Source organism: Borostomias antarcticus (genome assembly GCF_949987555.1).
Source record: "Borostomias antarcticus genome assembly, chromosome: 36".
NCBI classification, from domain to species: domain Eukaryota; kingdom Metazoa; phylum Chordata; class Actinopteri; order Stomiiformes; family Stomiidae; genus Borostomias; species Borostomias antarcticus.
Window position 1 is genome coordinate 1,361,492 of NC_140269.1, and position 20,189 is coordinate 1,381,680.

The window sequence follows — 20,189 nt, forward strand, 5'->3', positions numbered from 1 at the left end:
CATTTTGAAGGGCTGAGTTAGATCTCTCTAACTGTCTGCTGTTTAGGCCACAGAACTGGCCTCAAATTGGCTAGAGAAAGAAGGCTGTGTACTTTAATCTTATGTTTTTGTAGAAGTAACTGTCTCTGCTCGCGCCCCAGCCTTGCCAGTCTCTCTGTGGACAAAACAGGAATCCAGCTGGACTGGGGGTGGGAAGCGAGGGCTGGGAAGTAACTCAGACACCAAGGGTTCTCCCTTTGACTGTATAAATGTTGACTATAACCAGAGATCTGGGACGCCATTTCTCACATTGCAGACTGATGTGTGCATGAAGCAACTGAGACTTGACGGTCCCCTTCTCGAGACGGGTGTTTGGGGGTACTTGTATGTTCCCCTTTGGGGGTACTTGTATGTTCCCCTTCTCGTGACGGGTGTTTCCCTACTAGCACAATACGTAAAGCCGACGGGACATATTGGTCGTAGTTTGGTAAATTTGCGACGGTACCAACAGCGGACCTAGCTGACACGTGCCTTTTCAGTCGCAAAATAACCGACCTGTTACATTACAGTCCTACCCTGACTTTATTGGAAATGTACATTTGTCACAGTGGGTCAGAACATTTGTAACTATTACTTAGGTTTTAAAATAAATTTTGAAGTCATACAGTTACAATTGTAATAATGAGGAGCAATCCTGCATGTCTGTTTTGTGTGTACTTTCTAATTGACAGTTAATATTAACACTAAAGATTTGCAGTGTAGGCCTAATAAAAATAATGACAAAAATATGCCTACGAATAAAGTCCTAATTTTGCAACCTAAATGTATATTGGAACATTCTGACAGAATTAGATTATTGAATAGAGAATAGAGAATATTATTTACAAAAGAAAAGGGCAGGAGTTCTGGGGAGCCTAGATCTGCATTACATCTTAAATGGTGTTGAGAGACTCGCGTTGAGGTATCTGATTAGCGGGAGAACATTTACGCTGAATTATTAACTATGGCAAATGTTTAAATTTAAAACATGTAAATAAAACATGTAAATAATGTAATGTAATGCATCATCCCCAACATAGGCGGCAGCAGTGAGTAGGCTAAACAAAGCAAAGAGCGCCGAATCGCCGGTAGAAGAAGACAGTCGATGCGCTGTGGATATAAAACATTTAAGTGTACAAATTTGCCTTTTATTTGAAAGGTGGGGGACTACAAACTGTAGCGACCTCGGAGAAAAGGCTTTCATCTTTCCAACGATGTGTTTACATTGGTGATTAACGAAACGGTTTTGTCTGTAGACTCTGAGCGGGCCGAGGAAGCGCATTCATAGGTAAATTGCATTGAGAGTAACGGCGTTATCTGTAGGATATCGCCTGGACCAGGTCTATGGGGAGCCTACCCACGCCCTAGCGGCACATCTCAATAAAGACTTTTTAACTTTTGGCAGTTGCTTTATTTTGAACGAGAGAATATTATTATAATATTAACGCCAAATCCAGGATACTCGTGAAGGCGCCTGCGTTGTTATGAACGGTACGCTGCTAGGCTGCTAGAATCGGCTGCTAGAATAAGCCAGCTAATTTATGACAACAAAATCTTTATTGAGATATGCCGCTATAGCGTGGGTGGGCTCCCCAGCTCAGTCTTTTGGTTTAATTTGCAATAGCACCTTCATCACACCTGTCTGAAAGTGCCAATCACGTGATTTACAGTGATTTTAGAACTATGACGCACACAAAGTGGTTTTGTCAAAAGAGCCTTACAAACCGTGACGTCACAGAGCGCCCTTGTGACGTGGGCCAGGAGGAGTATAAAAGCCAGAGACAGAGAGAGGGGGAGACAGAGGAAGAGCAGCCAGAGAGAGAGAGAGGGGGGCGTCTCCCTCTCTCTCCCTGGCTCTCTCTCGTGGGCCAGAGAGAGAGAGAGAGGAGGAGGAGATGTCAGATTGATATCTCCTCCTCTCTCTCTCTCTACGACTCTCTGGCCAGAGAGGGGGGGAGGAGGAGATGTCAAGATGGTATCTCCTTCTCCTCTCTCTCTCTCTCTGGACCACTGAGAGAGAGTCAGGGAGAGAGAGGTAGATGTCCTCTTCTTTCTCTCTCCTCTTCCATGGCTCGGAGGAGGAGGCGGTGGTGGTGGCAAATTATAAAAACTAAATAAAGATTATTTTTTTATAATAAAAACACATTCAGATTCTAATTGCAAGCTATAGTGATAAGATAAGATAAGATATCCATGTTAGCATATAGGAGTACTTTTACTATAGTTAGTGTTAGCACTTCAAACTTCCACGGTGTCATCAGCTGCTGGCCCCTCTTCTCAGAGCAACCGACGCATTTTCAACCGGAGGTTTCGCGTCGCCCTGATTCAACCAGGTGTTATGCGGAATTCTGTGACCATCAGTGACCAGATCCAGATCAGATCCGGTGGTCACTGATTTCCGCATGTTAATACACCGACATCTGTGATCAACGAAATGTGTGACCACCGGTCACATTCCGGTGCGTTAATACACAGAATACAAAGTGTTAATACACAGAATACAAAGTGTTAATACACAGAATACAAAGTGTTAATACACAGAATACAAAGTGTTAATACACTTTGAAGCTCCAAAGCACCGCCACCACCACAGAAGAAGACTACCTCGGAAAAATAATTTCACTCGGACAGAACGCGTCTAAATCAGTTATTTAATGGTAGCGCCAAAACCCAGCATTTGTTAAAAATAGACCCTTTTGCTAAGGTAAGTGAAGTAGCTAGGGGGCTATATAGCTGTTGCTCAGTACGTTAGGTGGGGTAACGTTTGCTTTGCCTGCTTGACAGACGGATGCTACCACGGTGCAGGTTTTGAGGTGTAACGTTACCTTGCTGAGCCTAATACATTTTTTACAGACGTATATATAGTGGGACAGCATGCATCTATAAAGTATCTTACCTTTGCAATGCATATTGAAGCATATGAGTCAAGATTGTTGATAAAAACGCGTTTGGTGCGAGGGGTAATTTTGTCCTCGGCCATCCTGTATGTCATTTGTTTGTAGGTAGTGTGTGTGGCTACTATACTGCTTACCTGCTTGCATGTAATAAACTTTGTTAAACTTAGAACGTTGGCATTGAATCTCTCCTGAACAGAACACTACTATCAAAACTGCAGATTTGAAAAGGAGAAGAATTTTCAATAGTGCCCTCTGGACCGATCTGTGGGACCCTGGGTGAAACGGGTCCCTCCTCCAAACATAATTCAACCCCGACTTCTGAACTCCAAACAATAACTCTCTCTCTCTCACACACTCTCTCTCACACACTCTCTCTCTCACACACACACACACACACACACACACACACACACACACACACACACACACACACACACACACACACACACACTCTCTCTCTCTCTCTCTCTCTCGGAGGTACCATCATATTATTATTACTGTAATTATTACACACCAACATAGGCCCTTTCCCTATTTAACTTAGTAGCAGACAGGAACAGGAAACAATATTACTTTTCAGAACCCATGTATTCTCTATTCTATCCAGTCCTGTATATGTAGTGGAGTAGCATGTAGCACACAGGACTTCCTCACTGTCTGTAAGCACAATAGACACACTCATTGACCGGGTTTACCGATAAAGAACCTTCTTAAGGAGTTAAGAAGGCTCCAAAGAAGAGGTCCGCTAAGACGGAGTCTCAAGAAGAGAGCGTTTCCTGAACGTCTTCTTAGAGCATCTTCTTAAGGTCCTGCTTAGCGCCGCGCTTAAGAAGTTTCTTTACAGGAGCTGCCCACCACCTCGGTACTGAAAACAAAACAATCGATGCCAGGCTAATCGATTGTCCCACGTAATTGCATGCTCCCAAATGAAAGTCTGATGTAACAAGTGGCGTCCTACTTACCTCTATCAATAAAATCACACTAAAAATGAACACGCGGGGAAACAAGGCGCCCAAACGCGATATCATAGGCTACTAATTGCGAACTGAATCCACACATCTCCCATTGTCCCATCTTGTGACAGGTAGGCTAGAAATAATAAGCCACAAAGGACACATTCAAGATGGCACAACAAACTGCATGACTATAAGCAACAAAAAAATGGCCCATCTGATAAGAGTATGAATACATCAAATCAAATCAAACTTTATTTGTATAGCACATTTCATACACAGAGGCAACACAATGCGCTTTACAGAGGGCAATGGGAGGGTGGGCATACGACCCACCCCTACATATTCCAGAGGGAAGCAAAGAAAAAACAGTTTCACCCAGGGGCCAGAAAAGTGAGCTGTAAAAATTCTTCCCTGACCCCTCTCAACCAGACGATTGAGCAAGCTCCTGGAAAATGTTTGTCTATTGGCTAAGAACATATACAGAGCAGTAAACATGGGCTAGATACTTCATAAGAGATGCATGACTAACAGGAGAGTGCACAAATAGTTACAGAGAAGTTGCCTACATGGACGGCCATTATGTGTTAGCTATCCCTGTAGTCTTGAATATGATATTTAAGTGAATCATATAACAAAGCACAGTAAGCACTTAGCAGAACAGCCTCATAGAGAATCCCACAAAGCAGAGGTGGGGAAACAGAAAGCAGAAAGCCAAAGGTAAAAAAGGGGTAGGGTTGGCTGGATAGGGACAGCTGACGACGTGAGTGGGAAGCTAGTCACGAGGAGGCAGGGGGCCTTTCCAGGAGCCATAAGGTGGACTTTTGGGTGAGGATGGGGGGAGGGTTAAGAGTATAAGAGGGAGAGACATTAGGGAGGACAGGGATAGTGGCTGTACTGGACATCCACAGCAGACACGGGGTATCTATCGGACTCAGGGTGGTTTGCGGGTGACAGTGGGGCATCCACTGGACCTGGTTAGAAGGTAGGAGGGAGAGAGAGAGGCACTAGGGAGAGGGGAGGCAGAAAAGGGTTAGTAGCACACAGAGCCATAAAAGCAGGACAGATATTAAAACAGAACATGCCAGTTGCAGGGCAACCAGCATCTGTATTCACATCTAAATACACACACAGTGCAAAAGAGGATATGCATACAGAGGATTCATAAGCAGGCTAGGCCTACATGGCCAGCCCGTGGTGGCCTGCAACCTAATGCACCAATTCCCCGTTGTTTGTGTGTGTGATGACAAACAACAGTTGAAGTGGCAATCACACCCAATCACACACAGCTATTGGTTAATGCAGACTATGGTGTACAGTATGATGATCCGGAGGTAGTTTTTGTTGTATTTGTTGGGGATGAACTACTGTATCTCATACTGTATGTGCATGCAGATGTGGGATGGTTGCAGAATAATCATGGTCATGATGTTAAACTTAATGAAACTTTATTTATTTCAGACATGGACTGCAACTCAAATTGCTTGATATATGAAGCCTGGTAAAGTAGGAGGCAGTAGGCCTTCATCAAATAGCGAGAAAAATTACAGAGCAGCATCAAAATTAAAATTTAAGCGACCTTGGGTTCTGTGAAAGGTGCTAGGCCTATATGATTTAAAAAAAATAAAAAAAATAACTTATCCTTTCATAATAAGAATAATACATTCTTATTATAAATGGAATTCATTCTGATTAGAGGGATACGGTAAAACACATGTAACCATATTAGGAGAGATTTTCAAGTTGTCTCCAATTTTAAACACTAAAGGGTTTCTGTGAATGTTTTTGCTGCGTGTGTATGATATAAGTATGATGGTTTTGGTTTTCTTGCGCGCAGATGGCGGGGGCACATAACCGCTCCGGGGCCCTGGGCGGGGGCACATAACCGCTCCGGGGCCCTGGGCGGGGCACATAACCGTTCCGGGGCCCTGGGCGGGGCACATAACCGTTCCGGGGCCCTGGGCGGGGCACATAACCGCTCCGGGGCCCTGGGCGGGGGCACATAACCGCTCCGGGGCCCTGGGCGGGGGCACATAACCGCTCCGGGGCCCTGGGCGGGGGCACATAACCGCTCCGGGGCCCTGGGCGGGGCACATAACCGTTCCGGGGCCCTGGGCGGGGGCACATAACCGCTCCGGGGCCCTGGGCGGGGGCACATAACCGCTCCGGGGCCTGGGTGATTGCCTATATTGCCAGACGGGCTGGTCCTGGGTGCCCAGGCTACAAAGCAAAAATAAAATACACAATACACCAACGTATTTGTATGATGAAATACATCATACAAATTGATCATACCACAAGTTCATAACGAATAAATGCATAAGTGCTGTGTTCTCTATAGCGGCCAGGGATGGCCAACCTACTGCCTGATAAAGTTTAAAGGAGTTCTAAGGTGATTACTGAAAAGAAAGACTGAACTCAAAGCTTCCTGAGATCATGTGTAAAACATGGTATATAAAAATGATTTGTTTATATAAAAAATAGTTTAGCCCTGAACATTTTACATCATTAACATGCATTCATCAATAAAATCCCAAGATAAGTAATAAGATACTTTCTTAAGGTAGCCAAATCACCAGACTAAGTTTAAGATCCTCAAGTTTAACTATGTAAACCACACAACCTTAACAAGGGAATCAATCATGAAAACCAACCAAAGATTCTTAAATCCATTAAAAGAATGAAGACAATACTGTAAGAAGCTAAAATCAAACATCATGAATATATGAGATAGATACAAAAATGCATCTCAAAGTGTTTTACAACATTTGGCCTACTCCCCGCCCAGTTATTTCACTGTTAATGGATCAAATTTGCACTGGAGCTCATCTCTAGACTAAACAAGTCAAACATTATGTACATTTATTGCATCACATAATATAAACCCCCTACATTCTAGCAAGGCACACATCATGAAGAAAATATAATCTATCAGATAAAGAGTACACATCCAAAGTGGGAGGTGTTGGTCAAACCAAACTTTTTTTTTTTTGTTTTGAAAAAATCATCATTCAATCTTTTTTTTTTGTTTTAAAAAAATCATTGGAGGGAGCCTACACCCCTCCAGCAAAAACTGATGTGGGCTTCAATAATGCATAACATTTATTCCAATTGCACAACACGTTTTGCTAGTGCGCTTCATCAGGTGCATTTAACATGAAATATAATCCTCACATGGATGGACTTTCCTCAAAGGATATCCTCACAATTACTTTCACAAGACTAAAGAATTGAGAATTTACATAATAAATCTGTTTTTAATTTATAATACACTTTTTTCTTTTGTAAAATCTCTCCTGATTAATTGATCTAACCCATCACCACCTGTTACATTTCATGGTATAATGGTAATGGACTGCTCTTTTATCCAAAGCGCTTTACAATGGCCTCTCATTCACACACACACCAATGGCGGTAGCTGCCATGCAAAGTGCTAGGGCGACACCTCACCATTCCGAAACACTGCACATCCAACAAAATCGTCGGAATGGAGATATAGCCTACCTCGCCATTCCGAAGGTTCGCTATTCCGAAAAAGCTCCAAAAGTCGCCATTCCGAAATCTCAACATCCTATACCAAATTAACGGCAAGAACATGCTCTACAACTTGGAATCATCCATTCTTTTCTAAAGTAAAACCTGTTCACATGGGAAGCGGTTGTATAATCTCATACAAATCCTGTGTTGAACTGAATGTTTTACCTCATTCTAACATGCTGAATGTTAGTTGCAGATTGCAGAATCATTAACAATTTTCATGTATCACAGGTTTGCCTGTATCAGTAATAATAATGATGATGATGATGATGATGATAATAATAATAACGGAATGGCGGTATTTCAGAATGGTGAGGCGACCCCAGATGCTAGCATGCTCATTGGGAGTAATTTGGGGTTCAGTGTCTTTGCCCAAGGACACTTCGACATGTGGACAGAAGGAACCGGGAATCGAACCGCCGACCCTACGATCATTGGACGACCCGTTCTACCTCTTGAGCCACAGGCCGTTTCTTGGTTTGTTTGTTAGTAGGAGGACGCAAAAACGACCAGACTGATAATCATGAAACTCGGTGGAGGGGTGTAGCATGGGCCATCTTAGAACTCCTTCAATTTGGGAGCGGATCCATCTCACAGGGTGGGTTCATGAGCCGTACAAACACAGCTGGCCATTCACCTCCATTCATGTTTTAGACAAAGTATACGCTAAAACTACCAGACTGATTTTCATGAAACTCGGTGGAGGGATGTAGAATGGGCCATTTGGACCCACCCATTCAATTTTGGTGCACATTCAGGCATGCATTCAGGGGCGGAGGTCTGTGCTCCATCAGCACCATTTCTAGGTGTTATTATAATTATTAATTTCTAGGTATTATTATTATTAATAATAACAATAATTATAACAATACTACAACTACTACTACTCCTACTACTACTAATAATAATAAAATAATTAAAACCCATTATTGTTATTAAATTTAATTGACCCCAGCCCTGCTAGGAGTGGATGGATGTTTTATTATATTATACTATTATATAACCACTCTTATATGGATTTGGAAAGTCCCAAACACCTAGGTGGTAGTATAGATGATCTAGGCTAACATAAACAGCATAAACCAACATCAGTGTATATCAAGGACTCATGTCTGTCCAGTTGGTGATCCTACACAGCATCTCCTACTCAGCATCAGATCGAAGACTTTCCTTCTCAGAATCTGATGAAGACAAGCAGAATTCATTAAGAAGGCCAGAACAATATCTATAACAGGAGGAAACCTCCCAACCCTCCTCACATCAAAACAACACAAATACAGCTTTATATCTGCTGGTTTTCATTCATGTGTTTATGGATGAAGCTACAGATCACAGTTCATGACTGCCATGACTCACATCACATCTACGAGCCTGGTATGTCTACTTCTTACCACTAGGTGTCGCCAGTGAATCATAACTATCACAATTGATGGTTAGTAATAGTGACTTAACGATGGTGTACTACACCCTGTCTAAATACCTCAGCAGTGGATAGTGCAGCAACTTGAGTTAGGGACCAGGAACACATTCAGAAGAATAATGTATGTGTAAATGTTGCAGTATTAGAGGAACTAACCATCAGCTTGCGTACTTCTGCCACGTGATACTGTACCAAAGCTTCCATGTCCTACAACACATCAGGAAGAGTCAAACACTCAACCCACATAACCTCCCCATTTTCAAAAGTTAAAAGTAAAAAAAAAAAGACAAATTACCAGAGTCAGTATCACCATGTCCTCCAGTCTCTTTTTCTGAAATAAAAAAATAAATAAATTAGCTTAATTTGCTAACTTTAGTCACCCGTCACTGGGCCCTGAACCCTAGCAAATAATGTTTTACTTGAAGATGTGTTGAAGAGTCATTTTGTCTTTGATTGTGAGATACTGTAGTCAATTGACATTTCCAGCCATTGAGACTGGCCATTGGGGTGTTGTGTGAACTTTGACCAAAATGTAATTACTTCAGCTCCATTTCCTGAAAGGCCTAGTCAATCACCTGAATACACGTTTTCATGACCTCATTCATAACCTGCTTGGTAAGTAGGCTACTATTATCAGGTACTGTATGGAAGACATAGTCGTTCTTTACTAGGAACAGGACCAAATATCGTAACATGAAATTGTATGATACAAAAACATAATGATATGCAGAGGTGCTGAAAAATGTACCTCAAAATAAAGGTCATTGTACAAATTTGTGATTAATACAGATGCGTTTCATTTTTCATTACACCATTTGTGCACTAGAGAGTGCAATCACCAGTGCCTTTTATTTTAAGGAATAAATGAGTATTATTGTTTACTCAGTCACACTTGGTGCAGCATGGGCATACTTAGAAGCCATTAAACTTTGGGGCAGATCGGAATCACAGGGCAGGTCCACGAACCGCCCAAACACAGCCAGCCATTCATGCTTTAGAGCGAAAAATTCCCCCCATTCATTGTCAATGGGGGGAATAGAAACGGACATATCCCGACATGGGAAGGTCACAGAGACACAGGGTTAGGACTGGCATAAAGCTCTCAACCTAATGAATGCAGCAATACGAAACATTTCCTGCTCGAATGCACGTGCGCGTGCACAGAGCCATGAAACGTATACATGGACAGAGGTCTGAGCACCATTTTTTGTGAACTCTTATTTAAAGAAGAGCACCGTATCGTGAGCTGAGCATTTCCTTACTAATGGTTCCTTTCTGTTGGTACATCACTTCCTGTGAGGTCAAAACCTCAGGACACCATTTGGGAGTTTTGTTAATTTTTATTCTTGTTCTACATGAATTGAATGTTGGGACTACGCTTCACAAATTCTGAATTTATCACACCCCTGGGACCATTAGGTATCTAATCTGAAAAAACATCTTAGGATTTCACCCAACAGTAACAAAACAGTATGAAGAGCCGTTTCTAGGGCGCCATCTCTTACCTTCACCAGTTCCGTTCAAGGGCACATCTAGAGTCACAAAGAATATCCACACCATGGTTACAAACTCTCACTTGTAAATACTTCATTAAAAACTAAATAGTATTAATACACATTTACAGTTGGCCATTTCTTACTTTCAGGAGTCACAACGTGAAGATCTGGAATCAAGGAGTTGCAAAGAGATCAACAGAATATCCACACCATGGTCACAAACTCTCATTTCTAATGACTTCATTAACATATTGATGCTAATTTTCTATCATGTCAAACTGTCCTCTTACCAGTTTCAGCTGGTGGAGGTGGGCCTGTAAGGAAAGATGGAAAAATGTTAAAAGAATTCCACAAAATGCACACCGATGTATGTTTGCTTACTCTGTCTGTGTTGCTTTTGTTGACAAATGAATCTAAATCACTTTCAAAATTGGAGTTTTGAATCACCTAAAGTGATATGAATGTTTAATGAGAAACTAACCTTTTGGTCCAGGAGCCTCTGTGAAAGTCAAAGAGAACATATTTAGTCACACAGGTGGAACCCTGAGGACTTGACCAGCAGTTATGAAAACACATACTAACACAGATTCCTAAGCCATGATGGCTATAATAGCCTTGTGGTGCTTTAAAACAGTTCTCTGAAAATTAGAATGAATATTTATTGAAAGAAAGACTCACTGTGTTTTCTGTAATAGTAGAACCCACAACCAGCGACACCAAGGATCACGAGAACAAGGACGACTCCAATGACGGGTCCTATGAAGCCTCCATTACTGGCAAGGCAATCGGCACACGTTTTATCTGTAAATCATACAGTAACAGGAAGACAAATTAGGCACATCAAGACAGATATACCATGATCTGCCAATTAACAGCGTTTGAAATAAGAAAAAAAAGAAAGAAGTGCTATCAGTTTTCAAATACTATATCAACAGTGTTAGTCATTGCTATACAGGGCAGTTGTAGCTATGTTCAAGATTCATAACACAATTTATCTTTATTTTATTTTCTAAACATCTATTATATTGGTTAAGGAGAATGAGTCAGGTTGTTACCCCAGTCAAGAATAATGGCTTTCTTCAGGGCCACATGGTAAACATAGCAGCTGTAATTTGCTTTGTCTTCCTCTGGGATCTCGATGCGTTTCCACATCTGGTGCGTGTCATCATCGTTAGGGCGGAGGCCTGAAGACTGCACTCCTTGCTTGATGGGAACCTCATCCTTCCTGATCTCCAAGGTTATCTCTTTGGGGATGAAATCAGTGGCCCAGCAGGTGATTTTGACATGTCCCGCCTTCAAGGACTTCTTAGCATATGTATAGACTTGTGGAGGCTCTGAATGGGATAGAATAGAATAAACAGTTACAGATCTGAATCTCAATCTTCAATTAAATAAAATTCAGTTAAATGCAATTTTTACTTTTACCTAATTCTTAACTTAATTTGGTCAGAGTGTCCAACCACAACTAATCTTATCTGGTTTGTACTCACTTTTTGAACACCTTTTCATCACTGACTCCTTACAAGGCTTCTTAAATGTGTTCAGCCATGTGACACACTCATTCTCCAGGTAGCCCTTGGTGTAGTGGTTGAGCATCTCCACGCCATCCCACTTGTGCTTGGTGACCACAGCATAGGGGTCAGGAGCAACCCACTGCTTAGTGTCATCATCAAAGGCCAGGAAGTCACCTCCATCATAGCTGTACTGGTCAAAGCCCCTGATGAATTTCTGAGAACCATCTGGCTGGTCTTCAACCTCACAACCATGCTGCCACTGTAGAATATGGACGCCTGAGACAAACAAGCAAATACATGAGATAACCTTTAGATAAATAAATCGCTTGTAAATAATTACAGAGCCAATTAAATGTTCAAACATCTGGTGGATGAGATATACATTTTCTATTAATTCAGAATGTTATCGCCAATATTGAGAGATAATCGATCAGAAGTATGGGTTCAGACAAAGTAATGACCTGAGTCGTTCTGACGCATCCGTTCCATCAGGATGTCAATGTTGACTTTGAACCACTGCTCCTTGCTCTGGCGTGACAGAGTTCCTTTCGCCCAGTAATCCTCCGGGAGACTCTCTCTCATCCAGTCCTGCTTGGGAACCTTCTCCCTCAGCGTACTGTCGTAGTAGTCGATCATACTCCCGTCCAGAGTTCCCATGGCGGAGAACTCATGGATACCAGGGAGGTCCATGGGCTTGGAAAGGGCCGTGTAGATGTAGCGCAGCGAGTGTCTCTCTGTCAATCACAAAGATAGAGTTTAGCATGACTTCCTGGTTGATGGGCAGCTCCTCCTCATGCAACACTGGTGTTTACTGGTTTTATTGTTTTGTTTAATTTTTGTTTAAAATGAATGTTTATGTTTCATTTCAAATTTGTATTATTTGTTGCTGTATGTTTCGTGTGTATTCCTTTAACTATAGCAGAAAGACCATGCTGCATGGTGATTCTGCACTCTAAATAAAAATGGGTTGATAGGTTGATTGATTGATGGACCTCTGAGATGAGGGATGAGGCCTGATGATTGAAATCTATATTACAGTACACCTTCAACCATTGAGGTCTGTGATCTGGTAGTAGTCCAAGTAACAGCTATTCTATTTCCAAATGAGAAACGTAAGTTGACCTTGTTTTCATTTTACATTTAATAGACAAGAAGGAGTAACTGTTAGTTTATATTGAGTCAAATACAACAGCCAATGCCGTTTTAAGCAGTTTTAGAATAGGATGTTTGTTTTGAAACAGCTTTCTGAGTTCTAAACGAGTTCCCCAGATGCATACCTAAGCACTTATTATATTATATTGCACTGTACTTTAGATTGTGATTCTTGCACTTTGCCTTCAGCACTAGATTATGCTCTTAGTCACTTGTTTTAGAAAGAAGATGCACTTGTGAGTTCTGGCAAGTAGTAGTACATTGGCTCTTCCTACGTTAAATGCAATTATTGTTAGTCGCTTTGACCAAATCTAAGGGGACGCATTGCCTTCATTACAAAGCTCAAATATGTTTGGCTCCAGTCACATTTGGTATTTATTCTTTGGCCAAAAAAGGCTGTTTTGATAGTAAAGGTTGCTGACCACTGTTCTAGAACAACAAACCTTCTGTCATCTACATTTATAAACATCATGGCCTGCTCCTGTCCATTCCATTGTGGATGTGCTCAAAAAGTTGGGAGTGAGTTTGCCTGATAAGTTCAATATTTTATTACCACAATACTTCTTTACAATGTGTAATAAGCTAACAAACTGACAGGCTGTGCTTCCAGTTATGATTCATCCATTCAATCCTTACTTATTCTCAATATGTTACTGAGAGCAAGCTCTTATTTACCATAACATCGAGAAAAGACAATTAGGATTTTTTTTTTTAACTAAAGAATGCTGCTTCCTATGATTGTGACTATTTTTATTTCTGTTTTTATTATTGCGTTTTTGTTTTGTTATGTTGTTTATTTTACGTGGAAGCTATTGTAGTGGTCTGTAGCCTGTTTTCCAGTATTTCTGTAAGATAGGGAACATCTGCAACTTTGGTCTCAAAGTCTTTTTAATGATTGTGGTGGTATATTTCATAGTCCAATACGCTTTAGGGTATCCAAAGGATGAACGTCATTGGCCGTACTGTGCAGCCTAGTGTATTTTGAACCAATCACATGTTTTAGCATGTTGCCAGGTAGAAATGGCTACTCGACGTTTGTAATGCAGGTCTGAGCTTCGCAGTTGCATGACAGCAGTTGTACAACAACAAACCTGTTTCACGTTGAAAAAAAATCACCTTTGTTTACCTATGCGGGGTTTAACAGTTAAACTTAAACCAGTATAAGTTATGTAGCATAGGCATTCATTCAACAGTCAATGTATTTTCTATTAAAAACGATAACCAGCAACAGAAGACTGAGTTATTTGTTTCAGGCTATGGTGAAACGGTGTTAAAGATGTTTCGACACGCTTTCAAATCGCTTAACAAAAGCGTGATTTTGGATTAGGCCTAATAAAAATAGGCATCTGAGGCGGAGGCTAAAGAAAGTGTTTTTCAGCAAAGTTAGGCCTATCCGTCGTATTATTATTATCTCTCACTTCCCTAACCCTAACCTATTTAAGACTGGCACGATGAAAAACAGGTAGGCTATAAATCACAAACACTTTCAAATCACACGAACAATATGGTTCTTTTGTTTGCGTTTTTTAATGATTGATCCAAAATAGCATGTCTAAACCGAACCATTTTACTTTCGTTTTCGGCTCGCATAGGCCTGCAACATGTCGCACATAAATACCAGCGAAAACTTACCGCTGTTCACCGTCCACGATGTCCCCAGCATCGGCAGGACCAGGACCAGGAGGGCGACGCCGATATGCATGATGAATCTGCTCACTTCTGATTACCCGAAATTCTGGGATTCTAGAGCGATTTGTCAGTATCTCTTGTCTCTTCTGACCGAGTTTGACCGCAGCGCTCTTCACTCTTCGGTCTCTGCTCTACTTCCTTGAACAGGCAACTGTAGTGCGCGCGTGCGCGTGCGTGTGTGGTACACAAGTCAGTATAGGTCTTGATATTTGTGACGCACCTTGCTCGCAGCCAAGAGGGACTTTGCAATGTTAGGCTGCCTGTCTACATTGTAGCCTACTATGATACACGCACACTGATAAGACGCTAATGATTGATGCATGCAGATGTAACGGTAGTAGGCTACTCTCGTCTGCGTTGCGTTTCTGGTTCGTTTGACTCATGTTAAAGGAGTAGTAAAGGGAAAATGCATGTTTAGCCCTGTTTTAAGCTTACTTATGATTATATACAATGGTTCAGATCAAAACGTTGACAAAACTAGCACTTTTGAGAAAGTCTGATAATTGCTCTACCACCGTTTTGGTCATACAATGGATGTGGACGGGCACCGTGAAAAATCATTCAAAAACATGTTAAACTCTGTTTCAAAGACTAGAAACTCACCGAGGGGGTAATGGTGTCCGTTGGTGTTCTGACATCAAATTCGCCGCAAAGTATGAATCCTGTAGGGTTTTATTGATCATTTTATGAAATCCATTGACTTGTATTGAAGCGACCGTTGTAGATGTGTAGATCAATCCGCAGAGGGGATTCAGGAAGCGGAACTACTTACGGTAGCTATTGAAAAGAACCAGAACCACCCAGTAGAGGGGGAACCGATTTCTGGGTTGAGTCGCGGGTAACTCGCTGCCACCACCTTTTTTTACCGGGAGGTCCGGCGTCAGAGGTCAAGCCACACACACCACGCAACACAGGCTTATAGAAAAAGATGGTATTCGCATTGTTAATTCCCATATCTTTTTTTTTTTTTTTTATCCTTATATTTCAAGAAGTGAGTAATGAACCCAGCTAATTATTTATCAAACGAATCGTGACCTATAAACACGTATAATTGGAGCAAATGTTGTGTGTGTGTGTGTGTGTGGGGGGGGTTATGGTACAAGACTGTGTAATTACCCTGTTGTAAGAGTGAATAAAACTATGCATCCCAAAAGGCAAATGATAGGCCTACTCGTCTCTCGCTCAAACAGTTTCAAACTTGCTTCAGAATTCTAACTTGCTTCTTCATAAATTAAATCTTTGTCATTGTTAAGTGTTAATATTGTTAATATTGGTGTTTTAGTTTGTGTTGTGTGTGTATATTGTGTTCATATTGCGTGTAACGGAAGCTGGGTTCATGACCGAATTCTCGAAATATAAGGATTTTTTAAAAAGCCTATGGGAAATTAACATGCGATGCTAATGTGGTGGAACTTCACTGACACGCTCTATTGTCCAGGGCGGGACGCGAACCCGCAACCTTGCGCTTGTGTGCTAACAACTATGCCAAGAAAAACATTGTAGTAGGCAAGGGCCGGGTTTCCCGAACGCGTTAAGAAGCACTTAACTCCAAAGTACTTCTTAACTCAGAGTTAAGAAGTACTTTGGAGTTAAAGGAAAATGCTCGGTTTTGACAACCTGGACCTTATTTACGACATATTATAAGAAGTTTGACTCACCGAGATCACTTTTGTGTTGTTCGGAGGCCTGTAGAAGAAATTTAAAATCCAGCGCGAGCCAGTATATCCATGTAATGGCGTCGGACGGGGCAACGGGAATGCAGTTTCTCAAAATCCATTTTGGGCCGCTAAACGGTTGTTTTCATCAATCAGATTGGATGAATCGACAGTTGAGATTCCTCAACGCGAGCCATTGTTGTTTTGGTTTTCAAATACGGGGTCTTAAGCCTCTGTAATATGATCTTTACACGCCTCTCCCCCACTTGCTCCAGCACGCATGTGCACAGGCCAGCGCGCAGACTGGCTAGGCTACACTCGCGCTCACATTCTCTGCGCTACGATCGGATTGTTGGTGCCTAGAATATTGTGTGCAATATGGCTGAATATAATCCGATCGTAGCGCAGAGAATGTGAGCGCGAGTGTAGCCTACAGACGGCTAAAGATTGGCTAAAGACCCCGTATTTGAAAACCAAAACAACAATGGCTCGCGTTGAGGAATCTCAACTGTCGATTCATCCAATCTGATTGATGAAAACAACCGTTTAGCGGCCGAAAATGGATTTTGAGAAACTGCATTCCCGTTGCCCCGTCCGACGCCATTACATGGATATACTGGCTCGCGCTGGATTTTAAATTTCTTCTACAGGCCTCCGAACAACACAAAAGTGATCTCGGTGAGTCAAACTTCTTATAATATGTCGTAAATAAGGTCCAGGTTGTCAAAAACGAGCATTTTCCTTTAAGTGCTTCTTAACGCGTTCGGGAAACCCGGCCAAGGTCGTTAATAGCACATGCTTTAAGGCCGTTTCAGACGAGGATTGATATCCGCGCATTGCAATTCATTTTCAATGAGAGAGGCGAGCGGACAATTTGGGAGCCGCGGACAATCTGGGGCGGAGCGGCAAGCGGGCGCGACCCCGTGAAATTGTCGCGTGCGTGCTCGTTTCGTGCACACGCCCGCCCGCGATAAGAGCTGAATTGTAGTCAGCTTTCCCCGCTGCGCGCAGGACGCGTGCGTCCCCCGCTGATCCGAGCGAGAACGCAGGCGGAATATCGCTCCCCGTCTGAAACGGCCTTTATACTAGTGGAGTGTGTTTCACCAACTACCCGCTACCACTGTCTCGGAGGACTACACTCACTCCACGAGGATTAACGAGGACTGACAATTCACTCGGTTACATAGACGAGGCCTAAACATCCTGCTTTTTATTTTTTTTTAGAACAGGGCGCAAAACACTAGCCTACTTCTATAGGCATGAAATCACCACATACATTATGTCATACTCTCAATATACTTGTATCTTTTATTAAGTGACAATATTTGACTTTGATTTACAATGGCCTTTGAATTTACAGTTTATGTAGGCTATATAAAGCCACTTGGTGAACTGATCGATCAGTCCTTTGGCTTTAAGACAGCAGGCTTGAATGCCCAGCTGCTCTGGTGTCAGTCAGATTGCATGACCTTGTTATGATATAATTTAAATGATTTTATTCATGCTTTAACCCCTACCCGCCCACCCATCCCTCCATGAGTCCTCCCGTTTCTCCTTGTTTAGTCTCCTTCTCCTTCATCACTTCCTTCCAAAGCGGAACCCGAAGCCCCCCTTCTCCCTGTTGAAGGCCTGAAGCCCCCCAGCGATGGACGTCAGCGCCTCGTTCCTCTTGCCTCCCCCCTCCCCCTCTTCCTCCCCTCCCTCCTGGTAGTGCAGGGCCTCCATGGCGTAGCCCGGGAACGGCCCCAGAGGCCTCTTCTCCAGCTCCCCTCTCTGGCCACGGTGTACGGCCCCCTCCTCCCCCCAGCCTTCCTCTGCCGCCAGCTCCCTGAGGAGGGCCAGCCGCGGATCCGCAGGCCCCAGCTCCAGCGGCGGGCCCCAGGGGACATCCAGGGAAGCCTGGAGCTGGAGTAGAGCGGCCTCCCAGTCCGGGTGCTCCGACGTGGGCAGGAAGGCAGCGGGGAGGCGGGGGTGCGTGCAGGCCCCTGGGAGGTGGACCAGGAGGGCCAGGGAGAGGAGGGTGAGCATGGGCTGGGAAGGACACGGGTGGAACGACGGTAGTCTCATCTGTAGGAGTATAAAGGGAATTCAGGAGCAGTGAAGAGAGTCAAAACAAACTGCTACTGTATGGAGGCATTTCCACATTTCAGGGAGTTACATCCTTAGACAGATTACACATCCCATTCACCTTAGTTGGACTCAACTCATTGAGGTTTTGGGGATAAGCCTTGTCATTCGCTTATTATTGCCCAATCAGTGGCGCCGATTCATGTGGTCGGCCAATCCCGACTACGTAAAACTATCCCCGAATGTCAGCCAGATGTCATGCTCTGGCACAGCGTAAACAAATGTGGAAATAGAAAATTATAATAGATATAATAATAGAGAAAGAATCCTTGTAAAACCAAGGTTATATGAAGGGCAAAACAGATCGATTTTGTGAAGGGCTAGTCCGGTCTACCAAGGTACAATTACAGTGAATTGCACAGTTATGAAGTCCCAGGTAGTCTATTTAGTAGTGAGAGACCAATACCATCATCAAACACACCTGATCTGCTGTGGAAGCTGGATATCAGCCGTCACTTGTCAGATATATTCACTACACAGTATAAATGCAGCTAAAGTTTGCAAACAAGACTAGGTTATATACGCCTATACCTACAGCATCTCATGATCTACCTGTTACTGACCTTCCTCAACACAGAGATATCATCCAACACATTAGATCAGTCTGCCACTATACAATACAATCCACACCACAACCAAGGAGGAATAGTAGCTTACCATGCAGGGGTTGTCTGTGGGTCCGTCTCTCTAGATTTCGCCTGTGACCCTTTAAATACTCGCCATTACAGAAATCAGTCGACACGTCCACGGTGTGTCCTCTGTCCCTAATTGGTGCATCGACACACTGACGCACTCATTTAACACATCCCTCCATCAGCAAACATTCTTCCAGCGTGGAAACGGGCACCGCTTAACCGACGGAGTCGACTCGCTCAGTGCTCCAATTACTGCTTCCTGAACGTGAGACAATTCATTAGGGATTTTGTGAGAAATAAACAGGTTGTTCTCGTTAAAGGCCCCTCACTGGGGGGACACAGACACACCTGGAAGAATTCCATTGTTGTCTTGGTTCGCTCATTATAAGCCGTCTCCCGGCCTGCTATCTCGTGATGCACACGTGCAATCATCTGTCGCTCGTCCTTCCATGGGGCTCAAAGTGAACAGACGCCACTCGAACAAAAGTTGTGACACACAGGCTTAGGGAACAGTTTTATTAGGTGGAGTAGCTTGCAAAAGATAGCGCAACTTGTGATATTCACACTACAGTAGGACCCCACTCATCCGAACTTCAGAGATCCGAACCTCCCGGTCTACCGGACAGGCTTAAAAAACGTTTTATTTTTCCCACTGGTTACTGGTGGGATTTTCATTACAGTAGCCTACTGTATCCTACTGTGAATAAAAACAGAACTGTATGTAGACCTACATGTTGCCTGTAGGCTGTAGCCTACTGTCACGTTTCATTTCTTTGTTACTTTAATGTCGAGCGCAAAACGCAAACGAGTCTGCTGCGTGAGAGCTGCATTCCTTGGCAGCCAGAAAGCGCGTCAGCAACCTGAAGCAGCATCGAGTCATTTTTCGTTCCCAGTTAATGGACTTCAGGAACACAGACGTGTTGTGAGCATGTAGATTAGCCTACTAGACCTACTGTATTTGTTAAATAATAGCCTACAGCCTAGGCCACGTTAGCCTATATCGGTTGTTTTAGAGACTTTCTTTTAGGCTACAATAGCCTAAGACACGACAACTTGTCTGTCATTTCATTTATTTATTTATTGATTATCATTTGCT

General features: G+C 42.9%; 1 protein-coding gene across 1 annotated transcript; it reads right to left on the reverse strand.

Annotated features, from left to right (window-relative positions):
• Positions 1-5,305: 5,305 nt before the first annotated feature.
• LOC311328000 (H-2 class I histocompatibility antigen, Q10 alpha chain-like) lies at positions 5,306-14,799 on the reverse strand. The gene is made up of 12 exons (XM_084461112.1): positions 14,620-14,799; positions 12,297-12,569; positions 11,812-12,111; positions 11,377-11,655; positions 11,000-11,122; positions 10,803-10,820; positions 10,612-10,635; positions 10,465-10,488; positions 10,331-10,357; positions 9,121-9,156; positions 8,982-9,032; positions 5,306-8,586 (listed from the first exon to the last, which is right to left on the reverse strand). Exons 1-12 carry the CDS (start codon positions 14,687-14,689, stop codon positions 8,549-8,551), a joined length of 1,263 nt encoding a protein of 420 aa, XP_084317238.1. The 5' UTR covers positions 14,690-14,799; the 3' UTR covers positions 5,306-8,548.
• Between the last annotated feature and the right edge of the window lie 5,390 nt (positions 14,800-20,189).